Source organism: Coturnix japonica, chromosome 2, assembly GCF_001577835.2.
Source record: "Coturnix japonica isolate 7356 chromosome 2, Coturnix japonica 2.1, whole genome shotgun sequence".
Lineage (NCBI taxonomy): Eukaryota > Metazoa > Chordata > Aves > Galliformes > Phasianidae > Coturnix > Coturnix japonica.
This window is the reverse complement of record NC_029517.1, coordinates 129,035,906-129,058,883: the sequence shown is the minus strand read 5'-3', so window position 1 is coordinate 129,058,883 and position 22,978 is coordinate 129,035,906. Positions and strand designations below refer to the sequence as shown.

The 22,978-nt window shown below is 36.0% G+C and overlaps 1 protein-coding gene across 2 annotated transcripts in view; it reads right to left on the bottom strand.

The window, feature by feature from the left end:
* KHDRBS3 (KH RNA binding domain containing, signal transduction associated 3) overlaps nt 1-22,978 on the bottom strand; it is a 76,230-nt gene that overhangs the window by 10,067 nt on the left and 43,185 nt on the right. For both annotated transcript variants that reach the window (XR_004306295.1, XM_032442911.1), the window contains exons 6-7: nt 18,717-18,909; nt 7,887-7,969 (exon numbers count right to left, since the gene is read on the bottom strand). Coding sequence is in view for 1 of the 2 variants with exons in the window: in XM_032442911.1 (XP_032298802.1) it covers nt 7,887-7,969; nt 18,717-18,909 (276 nt within the window). In the remaining variant the exon portion in view is untranslated. The remainder of the gene's footprint in view (nt 1-7,886; nt 7,970-18,716; nt 18,910-22,978) is intronic.

Sequence of the window (22,978 nt, the reverse complement as noted above, 5' to 3'; positions counted from 1 at the left end):
AATATTTTTTACTTGTGTTGAAGAACAGTGAAATGCCTTCATAAACACCTGCATTTTGAAGCTACCTACCAGGCACAAAACTAGGACAATGTATTTCTAACAGAACTGTCTTTCCTTAAAGCAAACAGTTCTACCACCTGGAATGTCTGGTTACTGGTATCTCCAGTCCTTTATCCCTGGACTCCACTCCCATCATGTGTCATATCTCAAAAAGGGAAACACAAAGGACAAGCAGCAGGAGTGACTACAGTGCACAAAGCAAGTAAGAAGACTTCTCAGGAATGGCAGTAGTAGGAACCTATAGTGTTACAGCAAAACCAGACTACACTAACAATCCATTCCTAAACGTGGGAAAGACAAAACAAAATGTCAGCATCAAACCAAAAAGCACCAGCAGAGAAACTAACAAGTTGAACCCTAACCAACCTCACATCACATTTCTCTGGCTTGCAAAGCAGTTTGAGGATGAGATAACAAGGATATCAATCCATGCTGTCAAAGGAAACTAGACTGGAAGTCCTGAACAATCCAAGTGTGTACCAATGTGTTTCAACAGCTAAATGAGAAAAGAAACATGAACCAACATAAACAATAATGCTGAAGTATGTCATTTCCAAACAGACAAGAACTCTCAGCACAATGGGAGCAGTGGGGGTAACAAAGATCTGAATGGTATAAGTTAGACTTCGTAGAGTACAGAAAGGCAGTCCTCAAATTACAGAGATGAATTCATTTAACTTGTTCACTGGCCTTCCATGGGTCTATGTTGTGTGTTTCAAATGCATTCCACATCACTCTCATTTGATGTGATTATATGACAATAAAATTTAAATTCTGATGGGTACTAACTGACTGTTTTTCATGGCATCTGGTGCCATAATAGTGCAACTTCCATCTTCCAGTTATTTTTTCTAAAGTAAAATTAGGGAAGGAGAAAAAAAAAAAAAAAAAAAAAAAAAAAAAGGACTAATTTAACATTTTTCTGTAACTGTTTTCCTTTTCTAAGATTTGGCCAGTAAAATAGATACTCTACCACCAATGGAAACAAGTAGAATTTTTCTCCCCTTGCAAGAAAAGCAAATACTTCAGAGTACTCTCTGATTGATAAAACTACAGTTTTCAAGTAACACTAATAAGCATATGTTCTGTAACATAAAAATGTGTCCTGAACTGATGAAGACCTGTTTCTTGTGTCTCTGTTACTTGCCTACTATTCACTCGTTTCCAAGAAAGCATGAGCTTCAAGTTCCTTCTCCACCTAACATCAGGGAAATCAATCTTATGTATATATATTTTTGAGACTCCTGTAAGTGTGGAATTATGGCATAGTCTTTTTTTTCTATCTGTAAAAGGGTGATGTAGTCTTCGATCCTTCCACGTCTATCTTTCAATGAAACTGGTTACGATATATGGCAACTTTAAAGTTATTTCTAAGCAAATAATTTGTAAACCCTGGAAGTCCAATCATCCAGCTTTTGTCTCCAAAGACCATAAATCTGAGACCCCTGCTGCTGCACACTAAGGCTTAGGAACGAGGTATTTCCAAATTAAATTAATCTCACTTAAATGTAGTCTTCATTATTGAAGCTTAAGTCATCTTCTTTAGCCTAGCAACCGTGTATTCCAAAATTCATTTTACCCTACTCAATACAAGGTCTTATAGTCTTCATTACTGAAGCTTAAGTAACCTTCTTTTTAAAAACATACTCTAATTAAATTTAAGCACTAAAATTGATGTATTTTTTAATTTGTGACTAATTTGAGAAGTAACCATTAATATCTGCATAGACTTTTATATACAAAAAAATATTCACTGTTAATTATTTTCTCTCCTTATTAAGTATTTCTTAAAAAGACCCAATTTAACCCACTCTTTTCTCACACTGTTCCACCTGCATAATCAGCTAAGCAAAGATTCCTAAATCCCACCAAATACTCACCCTCTTTAATTAGCTTGTTTGCGATAATGCTTTTGAAGCTTTATTTGTGCAGAACTATAGCCTACAACAAGCTTCTGTGTACCAGGTGCTCATAAGCAGCAATAAAGAAATTGCAAAATTGTGGCCATTCTTACTATCCCAACAATGCTGTGAATTGATTTGATTTATAAGTCAGAGCATGAAATACTAACTGCTACTAGCATTAAAATCCAGAGAATTACATCTTGAAAAGCTACAGTAACAGACACTGTTTTGCATATAATGCATATTTATGGACCCTGGAAATGCTTGACTACTGACAAACTTAACTTAATGTAAATTTAACACATGGAACATCACAAACAAAATGATAGCAATTAACTTGGGAATGCCAACAGCAACACCTAAATAAGCTAGCTTCAAATCCATCTACTCAACTCTTTGCAAAATCCCTCCTTTCATAAAACAGTAATGTTGCCTGCTTTTTGTAAATACTAGGCACAGTTAAAGAATGTAACTGAAAATTTGAGTTCTTCATTGAAAATATGGAGGACCACATTTTTGGGCTTGGGAAAGAAACAGAATCAGTTTGCTGAAACTAAGGTGCCTCTTCAGTGGCACTAGAAGAGGGACTGAGAAATCTGGAGAACTTTGGCCAATTAGTTTACCTATATTAATTCAGAATCAATTGAGCAACACCATTATTTGATTTTCTATCTTTGTTTTCGATTCTTGATGTGACGTCCAGTAATTTTTCCTCCATTAACTACCTGAAGCTACTAATAACTTCCTTGAACCTTTCCAACCAGAGTCCTTGAACATAGTCTTCTGCAAAAATAAATAAATAAATAAATAAAATTGTCTTGAATCAGTCACTTGATGAACAGTGAAGAACAGGGCTCCACTGCATGGCATCCATAACACTGAGTTTTTAACACTCTTAGCAATTGCCACATGTACATTTCTTTTCGCAAGCTTTTAGACATGCACTGTTCCTTCAACACATTGAGGAATAAGTGCACTGAACTAAATGCATTGAAAGGTGGACTGAAGAGAATTTGTAAATCCCCTCAAAAAGTTCAGATTAGCTTGACAAGATGACTCTAAAGCTTGTTATTTGAATGCACTGCATTTTGTTGTAATTTGAAGTGGTAGGAATTGTTGTTCACTATGCAAGAAAAGTGACTGAGAAACACTGCTTAAGGCAACAGCACAATAGCTGTTGCTGAGAGAAATCTGGAGGATTAAGAAGGAAATGTGGAAAGCAGAGAAAAGCATAGGAAACTAGACAAGCTAGCAATTATTTTAAGTGCTAAACTCTCCCTGTTTTTAATCAGTATTTAGATTAAATTCTCCTGCAACAGAGTCAAGATCACTCAGACTGAAGATCTAAAGCAATTTTCAAATAATAACTGTTGCAAATTAAACATCAAATGACTCCACGACTACAGCAATGACTTGATTTTGCCCCTGAACAGGCACAGGTATGCAGCTATACAAATCATTTCTTTTATAGCAAAGACTGCACATCTCCACTGTAGGTAAGAAATAATGAAAATAGTCATTATTATTATTATTTTCCTTTTATTCCTGAGGAAAAGATGTAAATGCTAGCAGGAAAGCATGAAGAGTTACCAGAAACTTCTGAGTGGCAAAAGCAGACAGATGGGATTCTCTAAATTTTTTTGTGCTACAGTAGCAGCATTATCCATTCTCTTCACAGCAAACTTAAAAGCAAACAGTAAACCTTTAATGCTGTTGGAGAGGTAACAAACCCACCCCCTTTCTCAGTAACCTTATCACATAATCTGAATTTTAGTAACAAACCTCATTCTCTGGCATGTTAACTCTCTGCAGCATCTGTCACTGCTATGAATGGTTGATCATAAGTACCTCTGTAGTCATCTCAGTGCTATTAAGCAGATGGCAACGCTAAATCCGAATGATGTAGTACATCTCCCTAGTGGACTTTGTTTCCATACACTACCATTATTCTACAATTCCTCAGTGATAAATCTTATGTATTCTAGAGAACATTTAACAGTGAACTGACAGTGCCAATTGATTTATTAGCACACGTTTCTCCCCGCCCTATTATCGTCTTCGCAAACACTTGTGCAGATCATGTATGAAACCACTAAGGGACAAAAGCACATTCATTCAATTTACAACATATTTCAGAGATTTAAAAGATTTAACAGACTTTTTTCTTCATATGAAAATATCTAAAAATTGATCTACCAGCTAAGAAGCAAGGCCCCATTAAATTATCTCATTTCCTCCACAACATTCTTCTCTAGATTTTCATAATAAAATTGTTCTAGCACTAATATCAGTCCACAAAAATGCCCACTACTTTCTGCAATAAATCTGAGTCAAAGACTGGAGTTCTAGATGGATTTGGGAAGTCTCTCAGGGCTTTTCTCTTTTCACTGGTGACAGGTGATAGGATAGGGGGAAATGGACTTAGGTTGCACCAGAGTAAGTTTATGTTGGATAGCAGGAAAAACCTCTTTACAGAAAGGGTTTTTAAGCACTCAAATAGGCTCCCGAGGGAGGTGGTTTAGTCACCATCCCTAGATGTGTTTAAAAACCATTTGTATGTGGTGGTAAGGGACATGATTTAGCACAGGGTTGTTAGAGTTAGGGTAGTACAGTTGGGTTGAAGTTGGACTTGATCTTTAAGGTCTTTTCCAACCTTGGCAATTCTATGATTCTAAGTTAGCTGTGTTGTGTGATCATGCACACACATAGTTAGGGGTGCTGTCAAATCTACATGCATGTGATGCACACGAGTATATGAACCAAGAGCCCCACAAGGAGATGCCGCACTAGTATCACGGACTTACAACTCACAATCTACTGTAAGATCCCCAAGTTTTTCACATAGCTCTTCAATATTTAATTACTATATGCTTTTATACAACAGATTTCCTGAAGGAATTACTGACTGCATAATGGGATATCTGTGCAGCATGACCAACTATCTTGAGTTCTACTTTTGCTGCTTTCTTTAGCTATGCATTATGCATCTCCCTTAAATGACTAGAGGTTCTGAACATTTTTCATTGCTCTATAAGCAAAATTCTTGGCTGCTTTAATTGTTTAATTTTCAGAAGTTGAGACATTTGTGTTAAATTCATTTTAGATTGTTTAGGTTTTTATAAAAACACTGAACAGCATTTAAACACCTTACTAGTTTGCACTAACATAAATTTTGTCTAAGGATCCTCTGCAAAAAATTAAACATAATATAGTCACATCTCTTCTAAAAAATCAGTTAAGATACCCAGTCAAGCTCAGTGCAGCTCCAAGGGATATCTTTTTAAAGTTCCTTTAACCATAACAAATAATTCTGATAAAAAAACATCCCCAAGCACTACAATCTGGGGCTTTGTAGCATGAACAAACAACTGTGGATAAGGAAATGTTTTAAATGAAAGCAACCTCTACAGGATTACAGGGCATTAAGATGGATCAGAACTTAGAAAGAACTCTGATGTTTCTCTCCTTATTAATGCTGTGACAGGCTTTAACTAAAGCTTCGCATTGTGTACGACTTATATACTTTCTTGTACATGATAATGTTAAGTAAAACACCACTGAAGTTAAAACAAACATGATATGGTAGCATTAAACCAGTAATAGGAATGAAGAACTGTTTGCAAACAAATGCAAACATGTAAAAATAAAAAGAATACTGAAGAGTACTGCTGTCCTGTACTGAATGGCTGAATTTGAAGGGCATGTGATCCTGCATGCAGACATCTTAAAGATGCAAAAAACAATTTAGAACTATTTCAATTCTAGTGCAAATTTCCATTTTTAACAAAGGAACCACTAAAATAAGGAAAACCTTTAAAAACAAAATAAGTATTTAAACAAGCTCAACATTACCACACATAAAAATACATCTATAAATATTAACCAGTTCTAATGAGGTGAAGAACTACTGCATACGATTTAATGAGCAATACTCATATTTTCTGTTTATTAGTAATTTCCCAAATTTTCTTCTTAATACTGAATATCTTTGATATCAGAATATTCTGGAGAAATCAGTATCAGAAGATATGCTAAAATACTATTATTTAAAAAGATTACTGCTTTCAGCATTCAAATGGAAATAAGAGTATGTTTGTTATTAAATGTATTGTAAGCATACAAACATCTTTTCTATCCATGCATCACAAGGTAGGTAAAATACCAAGTATTATTTAAGTTTAAGGTACGACAACAATTCTATTTTCCATTATTTCCTTCACAGGAAGAACACTGTAATGCAACTAAGTATGATAAAACATCTCTTAATGATTAAAAAACTTTTTGCAATATGGCCTACTATTGATATTCAAATTAAAGCCAGCAATGCTATTATTCTAGGTAGTTCAGATGGCTGTTGACTGCTACTACTTTTTGCCTGCCAAGACAATCCTAACATTCTTTTTGCCAAGTCAGAAAGCATGCAGAGAACAAGCATCCATATCCCAAGAGAAATGTACAAATGAACCATTTTTTGTTTTCTTTTAGAATATTTAACGAAATTATGGGGGGAAAAAATGGAGCAATCATTGAAGACATGAACTCCAAACATAACTGTATATAGGACTTTGAAATTACATGGAAAACATGCAGAAATCAGTTTGCGAAGCATCTCCTTCCAAAACAATTTTAAACATGTATGCATAAGAATATATAATATCCATACGTATGCGTATCATTGTTAGTTCTTTACATGAGCAATTTCATCTCATGGGAAAAAGTATTTGCTAATTTTAGTTCGAAGAAAAAGAAATCCTAGTGAAATCCTCAACATAAAAAAAGAAGCAAATCCTAGTAATGTTTTCAGTTTTGGCTCAGTCAAATGACTTGGTAATGAAATCTGATTGCTGTGTGCAATAAACCCTGTTACCCAACTCTAGAAGCAGTAAAATAGTACAGAATTACCAACATAAAAGTGGAGGACTATTCTGGTAATTTTCTTTCGGGGGAAAAAAAAAAAACTATTACCAGCAGCTGGTCTCTAAATGCCTACAGAGCTTTGTATTTTGGAGGTCCTACACTGTGTAGTCATGTCTTTCCTTTTTTTTTTAAATCCATTTTTAGTAGCTTACAACACTGTAGGAATCGAGTACCATATATACAAAGGTAATCTTTCCCTTGTGTTAGTACTCAACAATAAAGACACTGGAACTTTCCACTAAGGTATTTCACATGAAGTTGATGGGAATAGGGAAATATTCATAAATACAACAAAATTTAAGTTGGGTGTGCCAACATTAAAGTAACGCAGATGTCAGTTATAAACAGCTTGGATCTCAATTTTGCTTTGAAATGTTTTGTAGTCTCATACTACACTGAAAACAAGTAAACATTGCCGAAGCTAAATAATATTTCTCTGATTCTTTCATTAACACACATCCAGCAGCATTTCCCTTCCCTTGTATCTTGCTTCCAGTGGGCATGGTTTGAAGCCCTCATAATTCCAAGCAAAAAGTTACACCTAAGTAAAGCATGCACAAGAATTATCTCTCCTTTTTCAAATGTATCCACTAGAAACAGCTCATAACGAGGATCATAAGCCAAACTTTGTGAGAGGTGATGTTTGCTATTAATTCAAACTGCTACCCCAATACAAGTAACTATTACTTCACAGCTTTTTTTTTTTTTTGTCCTGCTATTGGAAAATTGGACACATTATTTTTTTCTATATAATTAATGGAATTTTCAAGTAACTTCTTTAAGCAAAAATTGAAGAAAGTAAATCACTTTCAAGATATCACTTCTGTTTCTTTTCATCCACTCAGTAATTGACTTTCATACTGGTGGTACTAAAGACAAAACAAAGCAGATTATTTCTAATAAGCGTTTTGTAATATATTTGTTATCTAAAATGAATCTGAAAATGTCTAAGTAAAATTAACTTTCCAGCTGTACAGTATTACACCTACAGAACTTGAAACTTACCTTTGTGCTTGAGTACTATAGCTGTTATCATAGGAATCATAGCTTTGTTCATCATAAGCAGTTCCATAGCCATCATCATATTCCTGAAAGGATACAAAAGAAACATAAAATATTAACCCCCAAAATACTTTACAAACAGTAACTCAGTCCTAAATATGAAAGAGTATATTCTCCAAAAACAAACATGACATATGTACATCCTAAAATGGCAAAATCTTGATGTTCATCAAGACTAATTCCATGCATATCTGAGATTATACGGTAACTTTGAAATTCTTAAGAGCTACTGGCAGCCACACACTTTGAAACAGAAGTTTTAGTTCAACACACTGCCTAGTGCAGCGGGCAGTGCAAATGCCTCATGTTTCCACATACTTGAAGCATGAGAGGCACAGAGCTTCGAGAGTTCTGGGAAGTACTTCAGATAGGAACCAAAGCATCTGAGTAAAAAACTGTGGACTTATGTAACTGATTCTTTATTCTGGACACCAAATTCAATACTCCTACCTAGACATAAAGATAGCACTAGTAAGAACCACAGCTTTACTTCAAATGTCTCCTGCATACTCTTCAACCTGTGGGAATTTAGCAACTCTTATTTAAAACACTGAAAGTAAGGAATGTAATATTGTTCCTCCTAAAGTTTAAGAATATACTGTAATATTGCTTTTCCCAACAGTAGCACTGCATTTCAAGATGAAAAAATAAGCTTCAGCTATATGCTGTACAGAAGTTTAATATGGAAATGGTTGACAATGATGCTGGGCTTTCCTTAAAAGATGCAAAGTGGAGAGATAAAGAACTGCTGCTAATTTAATACTGGATAACACAATAAGCTGAAATTAGCTAAGCTAATGATCAGCAAAAATGACACTGCCTTGATAGTGATCCCTCATAAGGAAGAATTAGGAAATCCAAATAACCCGAAGGCCTCAATGAATATTTAGAAGTACCTTGTCCATTTTCACCAAGTGAGAAAGCCCTCTCAAAACAAAGGGAGCCAGAGAAATGAAGATCATGTAACAGCATATAATTTATGCCAGTAGAAAACATCTCCAGTGATCTCAATCTGACAGCCTGCCATATTCTGGAAGGAAAGCTTTCTATAGCAGAGTCAGTGACATCCTCAAACCAAATAAGAGCTGTGAAGTTGCTATCTATGAGGCTTTTTAGAATTTTCCCTGTCATTTGATATCGCTTATGTGGAAAACCAAGCAATCAGGCCATCAATGCTGCTTCACCACTAACCAGCGAAACTTACTGTGTCCCAGCAGTGATTAACAGAAGGATGCCTATGATTATTTGCAGGTAGAGGAGAATGGCAGACAGTCCCTATTCTGGAAGAGGAAACAAAGATTCCTCCAGTTGGGAAAATAAATACATGCCTAAAATGAAAAGGAAATCTATTGTTTTCTCTTTCATCAACTCACTACCCAGAAACTAAATATTAAAATAGAGTCTTAGCATTTTCTTTGCCCATCTGATACGGAAATGAATTTTCCTTGATGCACCGCACACCAAGCCCACAAAACCATTGCCTCTTGGCACTTAATTATGAACAAGCACTTTATTACTTATTGATGCAATGCACAGACATCTGTTTACAACAGAGTCATTGATCAACAGCAGAAGCTGTCTGAGCCAATGTATTTGTCCTGTTCCAGAGCACTTACATGACATTTGGGCTCCCCTCATAGAATCTACCAACTGTGAAAGCTCCAATCCTAAGAGGGACTCCCAAATTTCAAACTACGTGCACATATCAGTGAGAACAAATGAAAGCAGAAGACTGAAATTAACCTTTTAACATTTAACAGGAATTGGTCATATTCTTCACATTCACATCGATGAACAGGCATAGAAAAAAAAAAGGGGGGGGTGGGAGGGGGGAACAAGACTGCTCATATATATATAATGTCTCACAGACATAAGAACAAATTAAAAAGGAATGGACTTATCAGGTTAACAAAGTATAAAAAACAAAATGAAAGCAGAACTTTAGGAAAGCCCACTTTTCATATTATACTTCAGTGTCTGGTGTTACCTTTCTCTTCCACAGAAAGTTTGCCTGGAATTCATTACTGCTGACAATTGTACATGCTAATTTCTGCAGTAGTGAATCTAATATCTTTTTCATTATTATTATTTTGCTTTAGGTGACTAAGCTTTGACTGAAAAATAGCTAGATTCTATTTTTTATAAGTAGGACTCCTATCAGTTAAGGACGATGTTGCTTATTACCATAATCTGCTTAAATAGATCAATTTTAGTGCTGTATTTATATTTAAAAAAAATCACAAATTTACACTAAAAATAAGTATATCCCGTGGTACATGCTCCAAAAAAAATAGAATATTTTTATATAACTGCTGATGACATCTTGTGAACAGAAAAGATTCAAATTTCAAAATATCTTTATATTGTGCACTTGAAATATCAAGGGCACAGGGGCAACTGAAATCTCTATCAGAGCATTCCATGAAATTGGTCTGATTTTGTATTTTGTGTCAATCACACTGGATTTGAAGTTTCCCTTTCAGGAAGTCATTAACAAGGCTGGGCAAAATAGAGTATTATAATGCAATCAAAGCTGCGCTATATTTATTTTTATTTCTGAAATAAGACCTCTTATAATTTCAATAAATGGCTCATTTAACATTAGTTGATACCCATGTGAAGGATTCTCAGACACCTGTATGGGAAACTGTTGATCACAGCCTGAACCTCTGATTAACCAGGTGAGGCAAGCAATGAGGCAGCAGTGGGAGCACAGGTGAAGGTAATTCTTCTTGGCTCCACCTCTCCCAGATCTCATTTAAGGCTGACTACCACTAAGGCAGAATCTCTTCCATTTATCATAGATTATCTTTCTATCACAATAATCTTTCATATGAAACATCTGTTTAACCTCTGTTTACCTATCAACTGTATAACTGTACAATTGTATAACTGTACAGCCACCTGACCTGTTTCAGGTAATATAAAACATGTAAACATGAATAGAAAGATTTGCATTTATATAAATAAAACATGTAAATTTAACAGTATATATTCATACATAATAAAAAGTATAGAATATTGGTATATATTTCAGAACATGAGATTCATTGGCCAACAGTGCTTAAAGTGAGTAGAAGAAAAATTACACCCTCATACAAATATTTCCATTACATTTTTATACCTTATTTTGGTATGTTTCAGTTACTCCTAAGATATTATTTTTCTTATTTAAAGCCATTATTACATTTCATGTAGCAGACAGCATTTGTACTCCTACTACCTATTAAAAGCAATACAATGGACTTCCCCTGTATTCTAATCACACAGGGTTAAAAAAATACCTCTTGCTGAAGATAATCAGTAACTACAGAATTATAGAATCATAAAGGTTGGAAAAGGCTGCTAAGATCTCTAGTCCAACCATCAATTCATCCCATTAAGCCACATTCCTTGGTACCACATCACCATGTTTCTTGAATACCTATGGAGACAGTGACTCCACCACCTTCCTGTTCCAATGCACTGACACTCTGGGAATTTTTTCCTAATATTCAACCTGACCCTCCCTTGGCCACAACTTAAAGCCATTACCTCTTGTGCTGTCACAAGTAACAGCCTCCTATCTCACCAGAACCACATTCAGGCAGTGGTAGAGTGCAATAAATTCTCCTGAGCCTCCTCCGGATGGTCCCTCCACTGCTCCCCACAGAACTTATGCTCCAGACTCTTCACAGCCTTGTTGTCAGGAAATTCATATTTGCCTCCCAAGCAAGCACCAGCAAGAACACTTTATCTATGAATGGAAGCACTCTGTTTCTATGACTCACCATCCTGCTTCTCAGAACAACCCGGAAAAGCAACCCTCAAACTTAGGCTGATGAGAAGGCAGCAAACGTGCTGCCCAGTTCATGCTTACAATATAAAAATGTAAAAAATACTGAGCTGAAAATATTACAACTGACTTAAAAGTGCAGGCATTTTTCACAGTACAACTGAAATATAAACTAGAACGGTATCATGAGAGACCGCCCTGATTTAAATCCTTTTTTTTTTTTAGGATTTTAGGAATTTGTTTTCAATTTAAGAGATTAAGTAGAATTATAAGGCAGATGCTCTGAAATGATATGAAACTGTTCTGTAAAATCTCAAACCTTGTTAATTACTATCCTATTAAGCTAGCATCACTTTACTTTTCCTCTTAAAGAGAACTCATGCCTGCAGTTGTCTTAATGACAGTGCCTGCAACTGCTGTAATACCAAAGAGTGGAGAGCAGCACAGAAATTTTTCATGGACAGAACCAATGGCAACGTGTAAGAATTCATCATTCAAGTATGTTAAACACTAAGTTACATGGGTCAAATGGTAATAATGATAACAAACTTTGTCAAAACTTCTGCACTACCCCCAAAAAAATCATGAGTTGTGTTGTCTTGAACATCTGCATTTCCTTCTAATAACCGAGTACTTTAAACATTCCCTTGTTTATGGGGAATAGGAAATGGCGGCTTTGAATTATAACCTGCAAGCAGTGACAATGCCAGATTAGTGGCTAGGACATGAAACTCACAATGTTTCAAAGAGAGCATGGCAGAAGCTGGCAAAAAAAAGTGTAAAAATTTTATTTTTGCAAGAAGGTCATTTGCAGTGCTGGAAAAAATCAATAAGAAATCAAATTCTCAGCTCATTCTCTGTAAGAAAATTTAGACGGGCTGGTATCACTACAATACAAAGGTCTCTGTTTCCTTTCCTCATCGTTCTATGAATTTAATACTCACAGCAGTACTCTATCACACAATGCTGGTGGAGTGCCTACCTTTCAGGCAAGAACTACCACATTCAGAAAAGTACTGAATGCAGAGATGGACTTGAAGGAGAAATCACATGAGGTAATACCAGCAATGAAGAATATTTTTAGACAAATTAGAATGGTAAAAAGAAGCAACAGCTGTTTTACTGCGTAAAAATGACATCACCCCATCATTTAAATAACAGGGAATAGAGAGCTATCGAGACAAACATAGGCAGCTGAACTCTGAGTTGTAACATCTGAAGTCTGAGTGATAACAGCAGCAAACAGGCACAGGCTCTAAACTCTTAGAACGGTTCCATTTGTTTTCATTGAGGAGTCCATGTTCAACCAGAACAAGCAAGGTGTTTCTGAAATGAGAAATGCACTGGTAGGTTCTGTTTCACGCACTTTAAAATACAATAATAAAATAAATTAGGGAAGTTGCTAAAGAATATAGGCAGCAGCACTTAAAATCAAGACCAATATAGTTGTGTGTATTCTTTTTTTTTTTTTTTTTTTCTGTATACAATGGCAGGAGCCAGAGTAAGAATCAAAGACTCACACCTACACAACTGCATCAAGTCACAAAGGTCCAAATAAAGATTAGCAGATTGAACTCTGAAATAATTGAGGGAATTGTTTACAAGCACAACACAGGTTGTATTTCAACCTCAAGATAGGCAGGCAAGATAAATTTTCCTGCTTTGGCTCCAAAACATTTTACTGTTTCCACAAGTCAAAAAACATGCCTGAGTTCCTGACAAAAACCAAAAGCTTTTCCACAGTCTCTTAGGCCAGTCACAAAAATCCTAACAGTAACGTTATACCATAAAAAAGAAAAATAAATAAAACATAGCAACTTTAAATTTTCTTTAAACATTTATTTTTGCTTGACCTACTTAGTAAGTAAAAGAACTCTGAAACATACAATAAGACAAGAAACTGTGCTTTTTTGTTCTGAACTTCTTTTCCAAAAGCCTTACCAGAATTCACCCTGACTTTAAGTACTTCAGAAAAGCCAAAACTCAGTAAACACATTGCTTTAAAAATCAAGTGAGATTTCAGTGTAAACCACAGCATTATCCACAAAAGGGAACAGAAACAGAAAAGAGTATTTCTGTAATCCCCAGAGAATGAAGTTACGACAAATCCTTTTCCAGGAACTGAAAGCTGCACTGAAGGAAAACAAACAAACAAACAAAAACAAACAAACAAAAAAAGACTTAAGTAAACAAGAAGTTCTGAATTTAATTTGATTAAAATAATTACAAATTATAAAGAAAATATCCAAATTCAGAATCACAAAATGGCTTGGATTGGAAGGGACCTCCAAGATCTAGTTACAACCCCACTGCACATTGCAGGCAGGGTTAAATGCCCTGGCAAATCAGAACATAGTGTAATTCCTGCAAATTGAGACAAAAATTATACTGGAACTCTGTGCAGTTAAAATTTTAATCCTTTATAAAATCTTATTACTTCTGTGTTAGCTCTTTGCATAATATTTTGCCTTGCATCCCAGGAAATTCACTTGTTCACTTGGAAATAAAGATTTCATATTTTTCATACAGTATACAAACATTTTGCTGCCACTCCTGACAGATCTTTCCTTTTCAACAAGAAACAGCAAGTGAGCAAATGAATGTTAGTGAGAAGGAATTCTGGTTTAAACGCAGTCTGCCCTGCAAAATCAATAGAGCTCCAAGAAATTGCTCTCACAGTATGCTCTGTGTAATCCTCACTTTCAGTTTTCTGACATTTTCCAAATTTGGTGTGATCTCAGTGAAGAGATGCAGAAAGGATACTTACAAATCAGAATGCTGTGTTAAATGGTTGAACTTCAGAACTTCTTATCAGCTAGACTCCACACAGCCCCTGAACACCTTACAGAGTGGATATTAAGACACCCAGTAAGTACTGAAGTCACCTAACACAAGATTATTGGTAAAAATGAAGGCATGAAAAACATTCATTGTGGCCTCAATCCTGTTTATATTCAAGAAGCATCAGTCTTAGATACCTGGCTTAACTCTCAGATTGCTCTGTATGCAGCCAGGAGTTGGGCTTTATGATCTTCATAGGTCCCTTCCAACTCGGGATACTCTATGTTTCTGTGACTTTTTATAAACAGTTATTTAGGAATTGACGCATACACTCCTATTCTCATTGCTCTAAACTCATCACCATTACATCTGGCATTTTCCACAGTGGAAAAAAAGACCTGGTGTTACAGCCAGTACTCAGCATCTGCAGACTTGAATTTGAATGCTGGAGATTAAGCCTGAGAGAATTTGAATGAACTTTCTAAGAAGATGCACTACAAAAATAGGTTGATCAGCTGAAGGGGCTCTCACCTGGAAACATTAAGGCTTTGCATTCATTCCTTTCACTAATTTACACATACATATTTTATAATCATCACTGGGCTGTAAAATGGAGTCTGGACTTTTGTTCTTAGCCATCCAGCCAAACATCACTTGTAAACAAACTACCCACACCTCCTCCTTCCTTTTAATCTTCCCACAGAATTCTTAAGAGTTCCTTCCCAAATGGAAAGGATGGAAACCACAGCTCATAACACTGAGAATGCCAGGACAGCCAGCAGCATGGCAATGAGCACATGCTCCCCAGGGAGAACTGAGGAAATGTGAATATCTTCAACAGGAATCTCAACTGAAGGCCTTCCACTGCTTTCAGTGGAACCAAGCTTTCAATTAAGTGAGACTTACAGCATTACATTTGATCTTTTTTGTGTAGATCTTGTTATTCAGAATGTTATTACGTCCTTTGAGTTTTCCCCGTTCCTTGCAGGGAACAGTATGAGTATAGCCTCACACTATCAAAGTGAATGTAACTTGTATGAGTGAGCCTTGTAGAATAGACCTTGCATGACAATTAAAAGCTGAAGTCTGAATTAAATCTGAAGCACATCTATGTGCACCAGTAAAAGCAATTTATTTATGGAAATACCCACAAGTGTATGCTTCACAAACAGTAAACTTTAGCCATTTCTAAGATCTTGCAGAAACAGATGATAACTTAACACAGATCATAAAATTTCAATTTTGAAATTTGTTATGGGCACCTAACACACATCGAGGTGTTCTATAAATTCTTTGAAGAAGGCTGTATCTTCAAATTAAAATAAATAAATAAATAACCCCCCTGTAATTGACATTCCATCTTGCTTTTAACCCAAGCTTAGAATTCAATATTTAATGCCTAAGAACTGATTATCAGGTCAAGTAAATCTCACGTTAAATTTAACACATTTAAAAAAAGAACTTGACGTGGCATCATAACAAATATATTCAAACAGTAGAGAATTGAAAGGGAGTATCTACAAAACATTTTTGTGAAATGAGAATAGAAGCAAATAAAAATCTAATCTTGAACAGCTTCAATCACACTGCTGCATTATTAATTTGGAAAAAAAGCCTCAAAGTTTTAAAGCTGGTGGGAGAACAACAACAAAAAGCACAGAGCAGGAGTAGTTTCTAGACAGTACTTGTGATTCAACAGTTATGCTCTTATCCTGTGTTTGACTGAATATTAAGAAATCAACAGTAGAAAAAAGAAAAAAAAAAAAAAAGGATTATGTTACTTATTTCCTGCTTATTGAAAATTATGGAAAAGATTAAAATCTCCAGGTAGTAAAAAATCAATTTCTATACCTTATTTTCATTGAATAAATCGGCAACTTAAAAATACACGAAAAATATTTTGACTTACTTACCTATTGCATGTTTGGTTCTGTAAATACAGCAACTCTTGATGAAGAGAACAGTATCCCTGAGACTATCTGCAAGTGCTTCTATAAAGCCAGCAACCGTCTAGGATGTTTTCCCTTATCCACCTATTATAAAAATAATCCTGGACATCATTCTACCTCATACCAGGCTTCCTCCTGACCCAAGCATATGAGGATTTAGAAACGGGAGGTGTATTAGCCTTCCAAGAAAGTTTATCACACCAGAGCAGAGAGATTAGGACAGCCATTATAAAGCTGGCTGGCTGCAGAGTCCTGAATTTTTTCCTATCGCACAAACTGATGCTACAGCTATTAAAAAGACAATGTTAACACAAGACGATAAGGAGCTGTGGTTTAGTAGCTTCAAAAACTTCATCATGGTACTAGCAATATGGTTAAGTCCAAGAGAAATGTGTCCTGGGGTTGAATACAACACAGAAGTGAGACGGGCAAAAAGTGGAAAAACTATACTGAAATGGAAAAAGCGTGCAGATATTGCTGCTATTCCAGTACTTCTGTGATGTCAGCAGAGAAGGCCACATCCAGCGTACAAGAGTGTTACAGGCCTCTGAGAAAGCGGACTGAGCAATGAAGGCAGTCTACCTCTTGTGTAGAACCTCCTGTAAGAGTTAAGTCCTGTGCTCCAAAGATGGGATGGATCATCTGTTCCTGCTCATTTTGAGCTCACATTAACTAACTTCTCTGTCAAAATCAAAGAGTCTTTGCTCCTGGCATCATTTCTGTAGTGTGAAATACTGCCTCAAAATTCACCCTTCAGATTTTTCAGCCTACTGTAGGTATTTTCAATTTGGATTTATTTTTACAGATAGTTTTCTAAGTGATAGAAGACAGGAGAGAAATTAGGATAGACAGGAGAAAGAACTGAGTAAACTACTGTTAGATGTTATAGATTCACTGGTGTGATGTGTTAAGGACTATGAAATAAGTCACTAAAGGGAGTGATAAAGAAGAAAATGTTTACGTGACTCAATGATGGCCTCATTTTCTGTCACACCGCATACACAATAGTATGTTAGAGAAAAGGGCAAAGATTTTATGTACTGAAAGCTCTGCATCATCTTAGATTACAGAATTACAGAATAAAGTGTTTGAAGGCTGCATCCACTATACAGCTTGCCTCCTTCCAAACAATTTCACGCTGTTTTAAAGAGTACAGAGTAGAGATATGTTTGTCTGTGGAAATGAAAATTTTCACAGATCTCTGTAGACATTCCAGACTACAATGGAAATGTTTCCAAGGCTGGTCCGTAACTTCTGCAGATATCTGTGTCTCTGGGATTCAGAAATTATGCCATAGATGCTGCTTAATTAGCTTCTTAATGATACTCACAATCTATTTTCCTTTCAGCAAACTGTGACACCTTACCCACCTTGGATATTCCATATTGCAAAAGAACACTTGATACTTACCAGCAATTAGTAAGCGAAGACTGAAGTAGAACTCTTATCATGTTACCTTACTGACTAAAATGTACAGTTGTGGCCCTTTGATTATATGCTAAAATTGGACAGGTGGATGGAGTATCATGCATTGACACACATACAGTACTCTAATGGTTCATATTTTCTTCAGACTTTTCTAGCAAAGCACTATTTTAACAAAGGAGACACAACTTTTGATAACTGTTAAATGAATCTGCTTGCATTGCTTCATCAGTTACAGGATAATGTATTTACCATTGCTCAGATACATGGAAGATAAGTGGTCTAGTTTAGAGAATGCTGTTGCTTTTTAGCAGCCGTATAACATAGCACTGTTTTTATATGTATTTCCAAACATTCTCTCGAAAGAAACATATACCTGGATAGCAATTCAGAAGGCTGTTACTTCCACACCACACAATTGCTACAAACAGGCATTTAAAAGTAAGAAGTTACATCAGGTTTACTTTCTACCAAACTGCCACCCAATCTACAATGCATGGCCTAGAAATAGGCAGAGTAATTCAGAATTAAACATCTACCATCAACATGGTTTTCAGATTTTTTCGAAGCAGAAACCTAATACATTTAAGAACTACGTAAATATTTTTCTGAATGCACTGTAAATGTCTTTATGATCACACATAAAACCTGAAGTCTGAGCAATATGAAACAGTTCAAGCCTGAGAGGGCGATAAGATTATCACATTCTCCATAGATTCTGGGTGTAAGGATTCATTAGGTTCTAATGAAGAGGTTCTGTTGGGTTCTAAAGCAGTAGTTAAGCCCATCCCTTCAAAAATCCAAACAGCTCACATTAATAGCTCTGAGAACAGCTCAACTTACATATTCACCATATGTCTCCTGTGCCGGAGGTGGTGGCAGAGGCCGGTAGCCTGCAGGTGGAGGTACTCCTCTTGCTCTGGGTGCTAGAAGTCCACGGCTACGACTGACTGGTCCTCTACTGGGAGGCACTCCTCTGGGTGCTGGTGCCCCTCTCGGTACTCCTGCAGGTGGTGGAGGGACTCCTCCACGGCCCCTGTGAATACATGGATTACTTACATAAATATCCCCCTTGGTAGCTCTCTCAGTAGCTCCCTCCCACAGCAGCATGACAACTGGGCTTTGCTACAGACAGACAAAAACTATGAAAGAGCCATTTCAGTCTGATATATTTCTGTATGCTTTAATTCAATTAAATGCATGATACAGTAAATGCTGGAAGATTAAAAACTAGTCGTATGATTCAGTGATGAACTTCTCAGTGGTTTGAGCCATTCTCTTTGCTGATCACATACAAAGAAACACTTAATCAATCGTCTTCACTAAAATTAGATTTATAGCATGTGAAATCACAAACACAGAATATCAAGTTCATTTGAACCTGTCAAGCTACTTCATACTCAGAGGAATCAGTCCCAATGCCCTTCTCATCCTGAGCAAGCTCCGAAATGTAATCCAAAGATCACACTGCATGCAAAAGCTTGGATGGGTCAGAATAAATTATTTTATTTTTCTCCTAGTTCTAAAGAAGTGAATTCCAGCTGTTGCAAGAAACTTTAAGACTTGTAATAAATGCATAAAGTGTTCAATTGGACACAACCTATGTATGTATTCAGGGACAAGAAAAAACAGTAGTATATACATATATTTTTTAAAAAATTCTGAAGGATTAATAGAGGTTAACTTGCAGCCCATTGATTTTGACAATCTATATTTGAATTACTCCTACATTTCCATATTGAAGTAAAAAATCAGAGACATAAACAGGGACAGTTTGCAGAAGTATTTGACCCATTTACAGGTAGAGTTCCCTCCTACCTTCCTATAGTAAAGGCAGATCCATAGAAGCACAACTTGTCAAGTTTGCATCAATTATCCTCTTTTCAACAGGATGTCTAAACTACTGCATATAGACATCTCCTATTTAAAGGAGTCCATTTTCCCCCATTTACTATAATTGAGTTTAAATGACTGCTCTGTAGGCATATTCGACTTAAGACACCATCATTGTCTAATATAACAGTTACATAGAAGAAAATGAACAAAAATTATTACCTTCTCTACACATCAAACCATTATATAATTTCCAGAGTAGTAATTGGATGAAAATATTCTGTCCTGATTTCAATAGTTATTTGCAACATCACCAATACTGTTGAATGAGATCCAGATCTAGTTTTGAGATTTCCTATTCCATTTCAATTAAATTACATAAAGATCTTCTACTTCCAGTGATTCCTAGTTAAGGTCCCTTCCAATCCAAGACATACTATAACTTTTTTTTTTTTTAATTAACTTATTAAAAAAGAGTACTATTTTAGCAGAGAATTATTATTTTAAAAACTACATAAATGTTAAAACAATGCAGAAATGTAAACATTTGCCAAGATCAGCATCTAATTGCTTCTAATTACTGATCAAAACACAGAGAGTAAAACTGTGCTTATTACTTGTTTTTGACTAATCTGTAGAATGCCTCCTCAGGACAGGGAACCAGATGCTTATTTGACTTCACTGAAGTGGGGGCAGGGGTGAGCAGTGATGTTCCCAGACACAGCCTGCTAAAGTTATATAAAGAAATAGCAAATATGACACTTTCCAAGCAAAGCCAAAGGAAAGGGAAATGAGTCTATTGGCATAGACAATAGTCAATACCAAGTAAAAAAAAAAAAACCAACAAAACAAAACAAACAAACAAACCAAAAAACACTAAAAAAACTCCAGAATCGTAAGACAATTTTCTGCACTTCATGTTGGGTATAAGTGAAAGAAGGAAGAATTTGGATACAATGAAAAAACATCTGAAGGAAGAAAAAAGTACCATTTTTACAGCCTGCATCAGTTTATTCTTGGTGAGGTATTGTAACACCAGATACACAATTAAAAGGTATCTTCTGCAAACTTAACAGGACTGATGTGATGCTGGGAAATCATACTTATATTAGAAGACCACTTATATAAAGGTTTTCTGAGTTCCTGAGATGCGTACGAACAATCCGTGAAGTACAGAACTGGGCTACGCCACTCGGATGTTAACTGCAACAGTCTGGGAAAGACTATAAAAAGGTGTAGAGACAGGAAACCCAATAACTGGAGAGTTCAATTACAACCATGCAGTGTGAGCCTATCAGGGTATGATGTAAAAAGCTAACTTTAGGAAACTAAAGAAGATATCAGGAATTGAAGTTTGACTGACAGGAGCAATAACAGAAACTGATATATAATACAGAGGAAACTCTTGAACAGAAATCCTTGCATGTCTTTACGGAAAAGTTCTTTTATTGCTTAATTTGAAAGAGGGAAGGTAGATAAATTGTATTTGAAAATATTAAAAATATATAAGAGCAAAATGTGTACACACAGCATGGGAAGAAATTCCAGAACGTCCCATGCTAAGTCATACCAAATACACAACAGTAGTCAAAAAAAAAAAAAAAAAAAAAAAAGGATTTAGGGAAGGGAAAAGGAGTTCAGTAAGGCCAGCGGAGCAGAAGGAGAGGTATTTGTATTTAAGATGTCACTTGAAAAGCTGAAACTATCTTTGAAATTGAGAGACAGAGACCATTAAATTGTATCTAAAATACTCAAAAACATGTCAGGTTAAGGCATTTTTGAAATGCCTACACAGTTACAAGTCATTTAAACACTCTGGAATCAGGAAAGCTGCCAAGAGTCTGAAATCATCAGTAAAGAGTATCTGTAACATTCACTAAGTTTTTTGCAACACGATCAAGAAAGGATGGACAAGGTCCTAAAGCAGAAGGCTTCTCTTATTGGGAATGCATTGGATGCTGCAGCCAACTATCTTAGTAAAAAAGTTACAGAGCATATAAAGCAAGTATAGTATTGTACTATCTTTGTACAGACCGTAATATGAGTTCAGAACCTTAGCTCCATAATCTGGAGCTGAATGCCAAACTGAATGTCAAGGAAAGAAAATAGCAACCAAAATTCAAAGCAGTAAACTAAGCAGGTGCTGTTAGCGTGTGTGTGTGTGTATTAGACATACAGGCACAGCTGTACATCTCCTAACATCACAGAAAGTAACAGGTTTGGAGTTATTCCTACCCATAGAGCATTTGTATTTAACACATATCCAGTGGGTCAATGATCCAGTGAAAAAATAAGCTACCTTCTAGAAAAAAAATTAATAGTGAATAAATAGAACACTACTATGCTTATTTACCATTTTGTTTTCTCATTTGCAAAGGACAGTACAGAACAACCTAAATATAGGAAAAAATTAAGTAAATTAAGGCACTTTAGACTACAGTTGGGAACTGAGGACAACATAATGTGACAGAATCCAACAGAAGCCAACAACGGATCAGAAGTTATATAAAGAAATATTTATCAAGCATTCTCAAGGTAAGAATGAGGGGATAGGAATTAAGAGGGATTGTATATTAAGTCAGATTGCCTTAAGGTTAGAGTTGTTGTGACTGCTCTTACAGTATGTTCACTGAATCACAGAATGGCTGAGGTTGGCAGGAACCTCTGGGTCCATCTGGTTCACCCCCTGCTGAAGCAGGAACACAGAGCACAGTGCACAGGATCAGCTCTAGGCAGCTTCCAAAGATCTCCAAGGAGGAGAACCCACAGCCTCTGAGCAACCTGTGCTGGTGTTCAGTCACGCACAGTGAAAAAAATTCCCTTATTTTCAGTGGAAGCCTCTGAAGCGAAGTGGTCATTGTCATTACTCACATTTATGATACTGCAAACTTGCAGTACATAAGCACTATGAGAGACAAAAGTTTGCCTATTTTGCCACATTTATGAGAAAAAAACTCTACTCCTGAATATTAGTATGCTAACCAGAACCCCCTGCATTTCTCTGGGTGAAGAAAATTCCACTCCTTAAGTACATATATATACACATACATAAACTGTATTACATATACCATAACCCTAATAGCAGTATTATCTACTGAACAGTCTGCAACAATTAATAATAGCACTTAAGCACACGCCAAAACTTAGCTTGTAGCAGGTGCTGTGAACACGACCTCCAGACATATTCTGAAGAAAAAGTGATGGTCTACGCACTTGAGGCCACTGTTATCAAAGAAATACTCTGCCCTAAAACATCACTACAGCCAAGCACA